The 15,108-nt window shown below is 42.3% G+C and overlaps 1 protein-coding gene across 11 annotated transcripts in view; it reads left to right on the top strand.

Moving 5' to 3' along the window:
• The window catches only part of ARHGAP24 (Rho GTPase activating protein 24), a 278,923-nt gene that overhangs the window by 240,457 nt on the left and 23,358 nt on the right, over positions 1-15,108 (top strand). For 9 of the 11 annotated variants that reach the window (XM_069781438.1, XM_069781428.1, XM_069781420.1 and 6 more), the window contains one exon: positions 3,028-3,150. The exons of 1 other annotated variant lie outside the window; for it this stretch is intronic. In XM_069781438.1, coding sequence (XP_069637539.1) covers positions 3,028-3,150 — 123 coding nt within the window. Of the gene's footprint in view, positions 1-3,027; positions 3,151-6,557; positions 7,479-15,108 lie in introns of those variants that run through there. One more of the 11 variants, XM_009930896.2, reaches the window with a different exon arrangement.

The following is a 15,108-nucleotide window of genomic DNA, read 5'->3' as shown; positions in this document are numbered from 1 at the left end:
ACTTCATGCTGAGCATCATTTTCATGTTGACGTACTTAATGCTGGTATCTATGGTATGAATAGATGTCTGATTTTTGGAGACTGTGATATACTCATGCTTCATTATAATCGTAACAATAATATTACAAGGGGGGGGGGGGGGAAGTGAGTTGGAGATTCTAAATAGCGTCTTTCAGAAGTGTCCTGTGGACCTACTGAAGATTCAGAAAGGTCCTTCTATTTCTGTTTATCTGATATTACTTATCTGAGATGGCTATTTCCTGAATCATCATCATTTCTTCTTGTCTGTCCCCCTGATCTTATTAATTTTGTGTTTGAAACACAGTCCCACTAAAAGTTAACATTTGCAGTAAAATACAAATCCAATATGTGCTATTGTGTCCCCAAAAGTCTTTCGGTGAGGCTTCAGTTCTTGAATAGTAACTAAATTAATGTACAAGTAGAAGAACCCTGCAAGATGCAATATTGTGGTGTGAAAGAAAGGAGTTGAATTACAAAGTAGACAGATCCAGAATTGCTATAAAATGGTGAAGCTCCTTTTGTTAGGAAAGCTTCGCTTTCTCATACCAAAAGATAATGTAACTAAACATTATGCTTTCCTTCTCTGCAAAATTAAACACAGATTAATTGTGTATTAGCTGAGTGGGTGTTTACTTGAGTTAGTTGTTTAGAGTACTGCTCTGGAATCCACACTGTAAATGAACTATCTAGACTTCTGTGATCAATCCACTTTATCTGGAGAACACCCTCTGGTTTTTCATAACATGGTAACTGAGTAAATCTCACATAATCTGCTGAACTTAAATATACAGGCTATTCAAAAATATGGAGCAATCTGACAGACACCCAAAAGGAGGACCATCACTTGGCTACGGCTGTCATCTTTTTTGTTGCCTCTTTAGTAAGAAAATCAGGTCACCTCTTGTTTTATTCCTGGATCTGATATGTATTTTGTGTGAATGCATCTTTTTATACAGCACCTTACAGGATGCTGGTCCATTTTAAAAAAAAAAAAAAAAAAAAAAAAAAAAAAAAAAGAAGCAGCTACAGTACAATATGGTAGTATAAATAATTTTTTTCAGTTTTTATCAGCCACAAAAAGGGCACAACTGTGTTACATGCTTTTAATCTGTACTATATTTATTACTATTATATTTAATAGCTGTGACAATATATTGAAACTTTCTGTTTGTTTTTTGGTCTTTTCAGGATGAGAACTCTAGATGATGTGCAAAATATGCCAGTTTAAGTAGACTGTAGACAGTATCATATCTACTCTTTGTGCTTGAGTGGGAGAGATCTGTCCTCAGTCTGGTCAAGATGGCTATGTAGAAGGTAGAGGTGGGCAGTAAATTTCCAGGGCCTGACTATGTGCTTTCTGCTGGGCAGCGTTGATGTGGAGTGCTACCATTTGGGATGCTTATGCTTCCCCCTCCCCATACCTTCATCCTCCACTTCTTGAAAGGTAAAAATTACAGAACATAGCATAGAAGTAAGACTCATGTTTTGTACCAATTCTTATGCTAGTCACTAAAAAGATTTAAAAAAACCCAAACAATGCAGTTTAGCTCATGTTGATATTTCTCTAGTGTTGGCACTTAAAATAGGTTCATCCCTACCTTTTAACCTACGTCTTAGAAAAAAAGTAGCGTTCTTCAGACTTTTGAACTGTGGTATAGTCTAAAATGTATTGTACTTCAGGTTGTTGCATTACTTCTTTGGATGCCTTTTTGGGGAACATATGGTATATGAATGGCTGTATTTTGACTGTAGAAAACCAGAGTCTCTCTTTACCTCCAAGTTCAGATTTAAGTTTTGAACAATGATGTAAACCTTAAGAATAAGTAGAATCTGCTCATGTCTGGAAAAATCTGGCTTTTGTGTTCACCAAGTTTCAATTCAGTCCCTTTTACAGTTGTGTGTCCTAACCCTGTAAAGTGTGCACTATACAAGTAGGTTCATTCAGAACAGTTGTGCCAGGAAGTTGTGGTTGGATTTTCTACCCCTTAAGAAATTTCTCTTTAGAAACCTAGCTGTTCCAGTGCCCAGCACTGAGCATGGCACTCTTCAGAAGGCCTCCAAGGAGCAGTATTCTCCTGTAATGAACAGAGATATTTACTTTAGACATGACTAGAATCAAAAATAGGGATGGAAGAAGCTGGAAAGAGATCAACACAGAGCTCAAGGGATTTCTAGGTGCATCGCGTTTGTGCATGAAGTATACATGCATGCCTTTGGCTCGGTGAAAGGGCTTCAAAATGTCTGGTGCTATCTTTCTGGAAGGGTTTGCTCCCTCTGCAACGCTGGAAGGGTGGTTTGCATCCCCATGTGCTCTTGCACTAACATAGTACCCATTAGAATGGAGGTGAAGCAGTACTACAAGTGTGAAAACCTGGAGCTGTGGCAAGCCAAGTTCTGGTTTTGACCTTCTTAGTGTCGGCCCATCCTTTAAATAAATGATAATAAGGCAGTGTGTTCCCTCTTAATCTAATTCTCATCAGACCCATAGAACGCAGTGGACTGTACCAGCTGCTAGCATCGGCTGCCGCCTTAGAGATTCACAGCAACACTTGGGTGTATCAAATGTCATTGCCATGAACGTGACACATTGTGTTCCTGAAAATAAAAATGGAATCATCCCCACTTGTTCAAAGCATGGTTATCTCTCTCTGCGTTTATTGTCTCTATCATGGTACAAGAACTGCTGCAAAATTTCCAGTGCATATATCGTTACAGATTAGTGCGGTCCCCCGTGATTCTTGGAATGGCATGGAGCTGTTTTTGTTTACTGATGACATTTATCCTCTCATTTCCTTTTGGAAGCATGACAACTTCTTGCTGTCTGGTGGGGAATGTACTTACAGGACCTTCTTTTCATGCCGTGTCTGACGATAAACACTCCACTGCATAGTATCCATGTCTGCTTGCTATGGAGCCACTATTACTGCTTTCAGCAGTCAGTCTGGCAGGAACTTGGCTGGGCAGGAAAGCAAAAGGGTTTCTAAGTGCAATTATCTTCTCTTGCAGGAGGAGACCGGGAGCGGATGACAGCTAATCATGAGACGTACCTTCTTATGGCGAGCACACAGAATGACATGGAGGATTGGGTGAAATCTATTCGCAGGGTTATATGGGCGCCATTTGGAGGAGGTGAGTCAGTGAGGGAACATGCAAGGCTCCCAGATACACAAAGACACATAAGGGTTCTTCTGTTGTCCCTCAGTCACAGCCAGAGTTTTGAAGTGAAGAGGAGAAGAATGATCTAGATCTTTCAAAAAAAGTGAGCCCTTTGTTTTCTCTTGCAATGCAGGTATCAGGCTTGTTCCCATGCAGAGGGCTTAACTAAAAGGCTTTAAACCATCTGGAACCACTTCCCTTGATGAGAATAGCACATGACAGTGCATTACCAAGGCGAGGGGAAGTTTTCACAGAAGGTTGGTCTTCTATGGAATCAGTTTTTCCATAGGGAGAAGCAGGGTAATTCCTTTGGTCACCAGTTAAAAGACGGTCCATGTGTTTCATAAATGCCTGTTACAAGAAGCTGTCAGTGATTGTCCTGCAAGTGACAGCTAAGATCAGTAATAGTTATTATATAAAGCTATGTGCTCCAATATAAGCCCCAGGATATCAGCAGTAGCAGTATAGGATAGATTCTTCTTCTTTTGATTGGCATACCCAACAATTTCAGTAGTACTGGATCAAAATTTATTGTTGGATGTCTAGTTGTCTTTTTAACAAGTTCTCTTATGTTGAATGGGCTGCAAATTATTATCATAATTTTCATCATTATTATTCTGGTGATAACATCTATATTATTATACAAGTATGATTGACACACTTGCACAAAATGTCAGTACGTTAATCAATCTGTTCCTTGAAGCTCTTAAATCTCCAATTTTTTTTGAGAAATATTTTTCTACTGTGAAAGAGCACCTGTATTGCATCAGATGCTTTTTGGTCTTGTCTGCAGGTTGTTGAAAAAGTAAGTCAGGCAGGATTGTCTGTGCTGTTTCGTGACTGGGAAGCACAGTTATCACTGAAAACTCTTGATTGCTGACTGCAAATGTCTTGTTCTCAACTGCCAGGTAGACCATGGGAGAGAGGAGGGAGGGACTGAAGGAAACTGCCATTTTAAATAAAACTTTTCTTGTAAGCCACCCATCTTCCGTTGTGCTTTATACAGGTCACAGAGTTCTTAGGAGAAGGCGTTAGCCTCACTGGTAGGCTGCACTGTGGGACTTGGTCAGCTAGGGCCTGCCTGGCACCTCTTCAAACATGACTGTCTTCTCTTTGGCTCCTCCTGGGAAAATGTGCTCTGGAAAGATAGTGCTAAGCAGTCATCTCACTGGGATCTGGCCCTGTATGTTAATAAGCTGGCACAGTTCTGAGTCTGGGCATGTAGGTCTTACAGGAGGATGCTTAAAAAACAAAACAAAAAAACAAAGCCCAAAACTCACAAAGTGAAAGGTTTGTCTTAAAAGGTGTGATCGTCTACAGGCATATTGTGGCAGAGGAGAGTCAGGAGGAGCACAGTCTTCTGCAGTTAGGCTAGGTAAGAAATCTGCTTGTTTATATAGCATGAAGATTACCCATCCCCAACTTTCTCTTTGTAAAGCAGGCCTCGTGTTGAGCTCCTTAGTGTTCTCTTAGTCCAGTAGCAGCGTAAGCTGCTGTGGCAATAATAAATTTGGGGGCATAACAGAACTGGATTTTTCGAAGAGTATCTTTGTGGTTTTTTGCACATGGCTCCCAGCACCACAGTATGTTTCTGTGGCAAATAATGAGGAAAGGCAACCTTGCAGTTCTGCAAGTAGAGAAGTGTCTATGTTTTACAGGCAGGGAGCTGAGATTAAGTGAAACTCTGTTTCTAGCCCAAGTCCATGCACAGAGCTATGAATAGAAACCAAATCTCCAGAGTCCTGACCCTATGCTTTCTTCACCAGCCCCCCATTTGCTTTTATAGGGCAAGAGCTATTTCTGGCTTACAGCTGGGAATCCTTCCAGCCATCGTGAAAATTCTCAGGACACCATTATTGTTGTAGGAGTGTTTAATGCCAATTACTGATGGAAGCATCTTGCTGAAGACTTCACATGCTGATTTGCATGAAGCGAGTTGAGTGCAATACTTGAATTACTGTTTAAATTCATTTGTAGTTGAAATACTTCTAAGCATGTTCTTTTTGGTTTTGCTATTTGATTTCTTGAGCAAATACACTGACTCAGGGTTATTTGTATTGGGAAGCAAACAGTTAACTCCCTGGAAAACATGAGAATAGAACATGATTTTGGGTTTAGTGTTCACAGAGAAGGTTTGACTGTGATAACATGGCAAAAGCAGTATTGTGGTATGTGTCACCATTAAGAACTGTGTTTCTAGTGCCCCCCATTTTATCAACTACTTGTTACTTAAGTTGATAGTCTGAGCTATCTTAACAAGTCTTAATAAGCCCTATTAACTATTCTGTAATTATGTATGGCCAGACACACTCATATTTTTATTATCCCTTGCTACGTGGATGTTGCTGCAGCTGCTGCAACAGTCTAATCCTTCTAAAGAAGGGCACTTCTGGCTTAAGTTGTCCAAGCACCTGCCTTTATGAGCTGTAGCCACTGAAGTTCAAAATCTTTTTATCTATTACTTTAGCTATAAACAAGATATAGAAAAGTTGCAGTCACATGATGACTAGCCAGTAACAAGTAATTACTTGCAACACAAAATTATTTCAGACAGCTAATTAATCAAAACACCAGTATTGTATCAGCTTCCTAAATTTCAGTACTAGATGGTAAACCACAATAGTCTGGTGTCATACGAGTCAAGTGCCACTTTGAGTAACATATTTGAATTTTCTGGTTCTTTTAAGCATTGTAAGCAAGCTGTGTGTGTGTGTGCATGCACGCATGTGCAACGGATGTGTCTGAGCCTTGGTGAGCCACTAATATTTAAAGTTTGTCTGGCAGTGGGAAAGGACTCCTGGTACCAGAGCAAGGAGCCCTGTAAATGATTAACCATATCATTAAATTGTTATTTGTTAACCTGTGCTAGAAAGAGAAGGCAGGCGTGGGGCAGGTGGGAATCTGCTAAGGTGATCAGAAACAGATTGGTTTTTGGACCGAAAGAATAAGGTGATTGGAAGAAATTCTGAAAGGGAGAAGAAATGTAAGTGAGCCAGGGCATGTAATGCCTGTTTGCACATGAAATTCCTTTCCCGATTAGATTAAAAAGGCAATTTTTTACAGGAGGGAAAGGCATAAGCTTTAATTGCAGAGCTTGCAACTAAGGGAGAGGGAGGAGGCGAGAAGAAGGAGCATGAGCATTTTAGCAGGGGTAGTAGTGTAAGGTCTGGCACCTCCTGCGGGAGCCAGGCACAGCCTGCTTGCTTTTCAGGCTGCCACACACGACAGCCGCCTGAACTCAACTCAAAGTCACCCGGAGGAGCAGAAAAATCTGCGTTGCGGCGGCTCCCTCCTCTACGTCGTTTTCCTGCACCTGCTGCACGCGAGGGGCTGGCGCAGGCGGCAGCAGCAGCAGCAGCCGTGGCTGCCATTGCCAGGCGTGGGACCGGGAGGGAGGGAGCAAGCAGAGCATCCCCGTGTGGAGGCACGTATTCCTCAGCAGCTCCCCAGGATCCTGCCGGCAAAGATGCGCTGCTGCCGCATTTGACGCACCTCTCCCATGAGAGCTTCTGGTGGTTTGAAGGCAATAAAACAAGCGAGAAGCCCCTGAGAACATCAGACAGGGAGCTGGGTATATAAAAGGCCATTTAAAAGGATCTGTTGTGGACAGAGAGCCTTTCGGGCGAAGGGGCTGTTGTTTTTGCTTCTCGGTTGCAGAGATAAAGGGAGCCAGCAAGGAGTATTGTATCCTGGAGGATTCTTCAGTGGCCTTTTTGGTACTGTTCTTCTCTTTCCCCTTGCTCACCGCAAAGCGCTGACCTTTTCCTGTGGAATTGGAGTCTCTGCCACTCAACCCCCTGTTCCAGCTGAGAGGAAGAGGTCTTTCTCCCCCTTCATCTGTGCAGGCACTTCTGTTTGAATGGAAGATACATCTTTTTGCTGAAACTCTTTTGTTGTGACACTGCATAATAGACAGTTGTCTCACTGCAGGAAATAAAAGAAACTAAAGGAAATAGAGAGACGGAAGGAAATTGTTCCCCAAAGCAAAATTGAAGCAGGGAAGAGAACGTTAAAATCACTTCAAGCCCTACCCAAGATCTAGAAGACCACAAATCTCATAGCTCCAGAGGAAAATACACTATTATAAAAACTCTTCAGCAGTCAGTAATGATGAGCAGTCGTGGTGTTTTGTCTGGATGCAGCTGGTAAAGGAAAGCTTTGGAGGGACGTGGGTGATCTGGCCTGTATGATGCCTGAAGACAGAAATGCTGGAGTCCGCAGCCCAGGTGCCTTAGCAGCAGCTCCTTTCATTCCTAAAACTACTTATAGGAGAATTAAGCGGTGTTTTAGTTTCCGTAAAGGTAGGTCCATTCTGTCGCTGTGTTCTGCTTTGCTAATGAAGCCGTGGTTTCTGAGAAGTCAAGGGGCTGTGTGTGCACGGGCAGATGAGAGTACTGAAACAAAAGGCATTAAACAATGCAGATGCCAACATTCCACAAATGATTTATTTACTTCTTTGTTCATTTGTTTGTAGCTGGCCAGCTGATACTGTCTCCTCTACATAATAGCCCATGAATGGGCTGCCTGAATGAGGTGGCTTGAGACAAGATTATTGCAGAGCATCTGAGCAAAAATCAGTGAGAACAGTGGGGGAATCAGACCTGTGATGCTCTGAATTGCCTGTTTGTCTGGCAGAACATCAGGGAGAATAGTTTGAGTTTGCATTTCGTCTGTGTGGGAGGAGGGGGGAGAAGAGATAAATGCGTATCTGTGCAGAAAGTCGACTAAGTCCTTCAATTTAGAGATTTCTGATGGATTTAAGTGTAGCACTACAATGCACAGTCCTGTTGCAAGTGCTGCACTGCCACTTAATCTTGCTGCCCTGCAGCCTGCATTTGCCTTTCCACCTGCTGCATAGAGATGCTTAAAGCCAGTTCTGCATTGCACGTACTCCTGTTGAAGCAGAGCATGGCAGTACTGGGGGGAGGAGGGCAAAGAGGAGGCTGGCTTTCAAAATATGTCAGCTGGAAGGGAAACACATGTCTGAGAGGTATGACAAGTGATGATAAGGTGCCACAGTGCTTGGGATGGGTGTGGAGAAACTACCTTTATGACGAGGACAAAAACTTTGTGTGGGGGAAGAGGAAAATATTGGTGCTGCCTTAAAAACTATGCTGGACAGAGAAGTCCAAGTGAAAGGGCTAAATTTTCACGTTGTTCTGAAGTGTGAGAAATGATCTTACACAGGCATTATTCAAATAAAATCGTCTTCATCTTCTGCTCCTCCCTAAACTGTTCCTCCATGCTGCCATTTGTCCTTTTGCAAGACCATGCAGCTCTTTGCTCACAAGACTCAGTAGTGATGTAGTGGCGTCATTGCTTTTGAAGGTTGCGTGTGCAGGCAGTCAGGGGCAATGCCTTGAAATGGTGGATCACAACCAGTGAGGGACTCACCACAAAACTACAGCAGAGGTCAGCTATCACCTGCAGCTGAGATAGCATTGAAAGCTGTTTGCCCCCTGCACCCGCTGTCCCTGAGGCCAGCATTTCCCTTGGTTGCTGGAGTTCAGTCCTTCTGGAGACTGGCCAAGAGGATGTGGATATGTCTGTATGAAGCGTGCTAGAGCATTTCAAGGTGTCGGTGTGAATTAGAGCTGTCTGTGCCCCATTTATACACTTAACTATTTGAGAAATGTTTGGAAGTTGAATAAAGGATTAAGTGATAATTTTGCAGACAGCTGCCTTTGTGCCTGGGGTGCAGCCTTATCTGCTCCAAAAAGAGCTTCAGCTGTTGATTCTTCCCCTGTGTGTTCTGACACAGAAACTCTTCATGTCTAAAACTCCAAGTGAAGCTGCAGCACTTGGGGCAGAGGACAGAATGATGGTGCCAATTTGCTTTCCTCTACATACCATTTGTTTCAGTAGCTTTATTATACACGTTTTCTATCAAGAGTGTTGTGACAAGGCCCCTAGATCAGAGCTGCAGAATGCTGGGTGCGCATGTTTAACTACATCCACATCCCACTGAAGTCCACAGAAAGATGAACATTAACTGGACTTTCGGTCAAGCCTTTGCTATGGTTGCACAGGCAAATTGGGATAATTACACTTGTCTTATTAATTGGCATACCGAATTCTTACAACTTCATTTGCAGATTGTATATCCAAGAATAAAAACAGGCAAAACTAGCCTTCTGCAAACCGAGCCCGTACTTGCATAAAGCAGATCAGTTAGTTCTAAGCTGTGCAACACAATGCAGAAAATAAAATTAGCAGGGAAAACCACTGGCTAGTCATTGGAAGAACTACAGGGGAATCATGACATTGTATGTTTAGGCAGAGATACATTGTCATCTTCACCGGTGATACAAGGTGTTTCCTTCCTGGAAATCCAGATCAAAGCTGCATTGTGATAGGCACCGAAAAATTAAATGTCAGACCTGTTTGGTGGTGGTGTTGTAGAAGTCAGTGCTTAGAGGGCAGCACCTGAACAGAGACAGAGCCAAGCATCTTTAAAATCCAATTTAGAGAAGATGGTCTCTGTTTAAGTACCACCACAGGAACCTCCTGAGAACATGTGCAGGGTAAGTGGAGAAGAGCAGTAACTGAGGGTAACTTTGCTGGCCTGCAGTGGTGAGAACATTCAATAGCATGGTGAATTTGGGTGAGTAGAGTTTTGGAGGAGGAGGCGGCGTTGGCCATGGCCAGAGAAATGGTGCAGGCCCTGATGTGAGCAACTGTGGTAAGTTCCTGGGGATGTTTTTAAAATTGCCTCCCTTCCTTTCCAGCCTGTAGGTAGTTCTGCTCCTATTTCAGAGTTCTTTTTTCTAAGCAGTAATCTCTGGTGCGCAGCTGTGCTGAACTCCAGGGGAGGAGTTTATCTTACCTTACCTACTGTTGGCATCACACTGACTGTGGCGTAGGAGAAGGCTTGAATGAAAGAAAATGAGTCAGGTGGGAACAAAATTCTGCCACTGCTATTTTTGGTAGGATTTTTCCTCTCCTGTACGTTACAAAATTCTGTACAGAAGAAGAAAATACTTGCTGCCTTTGATCTACTCAAAGCAGCACTTAGTGTTGAGGAACACCAGAGCAGAAAGCTGGTAAGAAATAATAATTTAAAACTCCATATTAAGTGTTATGTGGCCATGACAGCCACTTCATGTTATTCCAGGACCTTTGTTTCCAGCCCTGCTGTTGAAAGCCATTCACCTGATCTGTTATTTTCAGTCAATGAATAACTGATGTAGAATTGAGAGCTGCTTAAAATTCTCATCCAGATCCTTCCAAAACAAGTTCTGAGTTTTGTTCTCCTGCACTTTGAGAGAACACACGTACAGGCGTGGGCCCTCTGTTGAAAGCATCAGCCCTCTGTGCTTTATGCTGTCTGAAAATTATGCTATCATCTGAATTGCTGAAAGGTGGCTTGGGAAAGGCAGAAACCTTCTGGCTCGCTGAGTGCGTGTGCTGTGGTAGAGCTAGAGTGGCAGGTGGGCTTTTTCAAGCTATTCCTTAGAGAGCAAGGAGACAGAACTGCCGCTTAGATCTTTCTCCTTTTTTTCTCACTGACTCAGAAGCTTGGAGTTAATAGACTTGAGATGTGACCACTGCCTGTGCTCAGTAGCTAAGGAAATCATTGACTAATAGCATTCTTAGATTTTAAAAATACACTCTAACTGTGAATATGTACCATTGAAAATACCACAGTGCTTTCACAACTTTTGAGTACACATACACAGAATTTGGATATAGCACTGTAGTGTCTTTCATAAACTTTATGGGTATCAGTTAGGCTTGCAAATCCAGTTTCTCAAAATGTTTACAAAACTTCTGCCATGGGAATGTTCTAGTTAATGAATAACCGCTCAGCATGCCCTTTACTAGCATGTGATTTTCCTCTTTCATGTTATGCGTGATCTTGGCTTAATTGGATATAGGTTTAAAGACCTACAAGGGCCTCTCTGAAAAAGCAGTTCTGCTGATTAAATCTAATGACTGGTCAGAACTGGAATCCTGTACATTTCCCTGCCTTCTGCTAGCTGTGGGGAAGCCAAGCTGCTGCCATTCTGAATCTCAAGGTTTCTTGTTGGTTTTGTTTGTTTGTTTCTCTTCTGGCACACTGTCCCAAGGATAAACCAAACCACAGGTTAGCACTTGTGCATCTGTGCATTTCAGGATTTTGGAGACATTAAGATTTAGGAGGAGAATTTGGGTTTGGATTACATCAGTTATGAGGGCTGTCTTTTATTTCCTTCTCCACAGAGGTGTTCTTGTTTAGTTACTGTAGTGGCAATTTACTTTTAAAAAACAGTATGTGAAATTATCTCTGTGGTTTTGGTTACATTGTAGTCTCCCTAACTAGGACTGTCTTTTCCTTGCTTCTCTGTAAAGGAGATGCTAGTAGTTACCAGGTATAGCTGATAGTGTTCACTGTTGTTTGCCTCTGCCAACCCCTAAGGTAACTGTAGCGTTCGCCGCATATCAAGGTGCCACGATTAGATCACTGATCACCCCCAGACCAGGGAAAGAGATAGATAACACACACAGTGTGAGCGCCAACTTCCGCCTTTTATTGCGCAGTCAATTCCTTTTATACTAACAAGGGTAGGTGGGATTACAGACACATCATAAGGCTGCGACTAACCCTCTAACTTTCCGTGACATCGCGAGATCTTCCGAACGCCGAACCCAACAGGTAACTGTATGTTTGCAGCCACAGTTCTTTACAGCATTGCCTTTGCTTCATAATAGTCAATGTCTTAGTCTTCATAAACTAGTCATCTGCAATATCTCTGTAGTAATTCGTTGTGACCTAAGGGGGGATAAAAGCATGAGAAAGGGACAGTGGAAGAAGGCGAGCTTTACAGGGCGATGATCATGGCTTTTATTCCAAAATGGTGAAAAACCCGACAGGCACCAGAAAGGTGATGAACAAGGTAAAATTTGTGACAACATGGTGTGGAGGCAGAGCTGTCATGTTTCTGCCATTTCTGCCACTGGCAACAGAGTACTTTTTCCATAACGCATCAGCAAGTCTGTAACTTCAAGTCAATATTTATGCAGGCTTATCATGACTGATGCCTTTCATGGCCAAGTGCTGCCTGGTGCAGTGTTCTGCATTTGTTAGGTGAAGGAAATAACTTCCTTTGGAGAAGTTCAGCCTAGACTTTGAAACCAAACCAAGCCTGCCTGAGATGAATTCCAAAGCCAAACAAATTGGAGAACACAGAGTATAGTAAATGGTGACTTCAGAAGCACTTCAAAGTGTGATGTTGTGATTTTCCATGAGACTTAGGTCTTAACTTTAGGTTATCACATCGTTGTTAGAATTGCCATGCCTAGCTATGAGCTTCCCAAAGCTGATCCTCATGCCTGTGAGGTAGATACAGTATTATCACCATTCATACAGATGGGGAGCCAAGTCCCTGAGGCTTTATCTGACATGTGAGGATGGTGGGGTATACACCTATGCATCCGGCCGTGAAGTATATATGTGGCCAGACTCAATGCAGCTGTGTTCTGAGGATTGTGTAGGATCTGAATCCAGTCTGTCAGATCTGAGACTACTGCTGTGGTTATTCTGTCTCTCTTTCAGGCACTCCGAGCTATGTGTATTTTAAGTGTCCAAGTAAAAGTCCCTTAATTTACCATGTACCGTATTGCAGTCAGTAGTAGCAACAGTTCAGTGTTTACATTTAAAGGACCAGAGCCGGGAAATTTTAGGCTCCAATTTGGATTAATTTTTTTTTTTTTCTTGACACTGGTTACCCCTCCATCATATCAGGTTTTATTTTTCCTCATATATATATTTTTTAATGTTTTCTTCATTCACTACCTGTGATTTGCTGCTACAATACAGAACCAAGTTTGTCATATCCATTTGATATATGTCACCTTTTGTATGTGAATCACTCATAACTTTATGTTTGTCTTAAAAAAATACTGTTTGACAGTAGTTACAGACATCTTAATGCTTTATGGTTGCCACCTGTTTTCAATATTTTTTGTGTTGTGGTGCATCAGCACTTTATAATAATATAGGAACTTGTTTTGTTCCCACTCTGCATGCTTTGAAAACCAGTTCTAAAACAAAGAAGAAAAAAAAAAAAGGCAGCATCCCCCAAAATGTATTAATAGAAAGTGATGTGTTTTGACTGCAGTGTCACTAGTAATAGGAGTTTCAAAGCAGTCTGGTAGGTTTGAGAACTTACGCTTTCCTCTGCAAATGTAAGCTGCAATATGCACATTACTGATTAAAGAATGTTAGCATGGAGAGAAGAAAGTATAGCCAGTAGGACAAAGCTTATTCATACTAATTGTACTGTCAGTGGGCATGAGTTGTAATTGGAATGTCCGATCTTATACTGATTAATTTTGTTTGAAAAGAGGCAAAAACTCTTGTGTTTAAAACCAAGAGATCTCATGGGCTCTTGAAGGGAAGTTCAGACTGTATGTTCATAGGACAAACCAGAGTAGGATAGCCAAGTCTTACACCCAAGAAGGAATAACCACAGGGAAACAGCTCTGCCGAAAGGACCTGCGTGCCCTGGGGCACAGTAAGCTGCACACAAGCCAGCAGTGGACCTGGCAGCAGGGAAGGTTTGACAACAGCTTGGGCAGTACCAGCAGGAGCAGAGCCAGCAGAGGGAGGGAAGTGATTAACCCCCTCTGTTCAGCATTTTTTAGATCATATTCCAAATATTATGTCCATAAAAAAAAAAAGGTGGGGTGGAGTTAAAACTGGAGGGAGTTGAGCAAAGGGCCACCAAGATGCTTGGGAGGTAGAACACACACCCTTTGAGGAGAGGCAGAGGAAGTGGGGCTTGTTGAGCCAGGAGAAGGGACAATTCTGAACAGCAGCCTTTTTGTATATTAAGGAGTTTGAATTCCACAGACTCCCATAATCATGCAGATTCCTTAACTGACTTTCAGTGGACCTTCCTCCTTAATTCTGCTGCTTTCAGAATGAGAGTCTAGAAAATCTAGAGGGACTTGAGGATTTCCTCTGTGTTGACCAGCAGCAGCTCTTAAGTCAGACAAATACAAGAAACCTGAATTGATGTAATACTCCTGCCATCCCCATAGGCAGTTTGCAGGAGGTTAGGAAGGTTTGTAAGAATTAACAAAACATACTTTAACTTCTTTGCCAGTGTGAAGAGGCTGAACTTTGTGGACACCAAATACTCCACACCAGTCAGTATTCTTCTAAGCTTGACTCACTCTGAAATTCCAAAATTCCTTCTTTAATTGCTGATTGTTGGGTTTGGGGTTTTGTGCAACATGAAAAAAAAGTGAGCTAATAAAAGAGTGACCGTGTGATGCTCAGTTCCCTTACCTACTGCTGGTTTTGGCATCCACAGGTGTGGGTACCATGGAAATCACAAAATGTGCTGCTCTGCATCTCAGAATACTTTTTGGATGTCTTAGCTGGACATCAGTTACTCTCTCTAGTTATTTCCTGTGCTACAATAAAAATAATTGCACTTAAGTACAAACCCCAGACCTTCAGTGTGGGTGACTGACAGCTGCTACCCCCTTGCTGTAACAGCCTGGAGCATATGCAAGGCAACTTTCCCCCTTACAACTGAGGTGTGAGTTATCTTTCTTTTTTTGGAGGAAAAATGTACACATTGAAGGTTACCCTGAAGGATGCTTCAACCTGAATGGTACCTTAGCTTGTGGTTACCTGTTCATGTAATTGTAATTAATGGGTGAATGAAGTTTTGGGGCCAAAAGCAAAAGCTGACTAGCTCAACTCCGCACTTTCTTTAGAAAAAGAAAACCAAACGAACTCTGTTCTCCTTGTTGAATATTTTTAAACCAGCAGGAACTGTGTGCTCAGTGAAGGGCACAATTTGACTTACTGCATTTCCACCCGCCCCGACTTCATAGTGTACATAATTGGAAAAGGAGCCTTCCAAGCGTAGGTAGTTATTTGGTCTTTAGTTTCTGATCATGACTGCCTTAGAACTATTCATTGTCTTGCTATAT

The sequence above is a fragment of the Haliaeetus albicilla genome, chromosome 1 (genome assembly GCF_947461875.1).
Source record: "Haliaeetus albicilla chromosome 1, bHalAlb1.1, whole genome shotgun sequence".
NCBI lineage: Eukaryota > Metazoa > Chordata > Aves > Accipitriformes > Accipitridae > Haliaeetus > Haliaeetus albicilla.
Note: the sequence above shows the minus strand (reverse complement) of the source record. Positions and strands in the feature narration are given on the sequence as shown.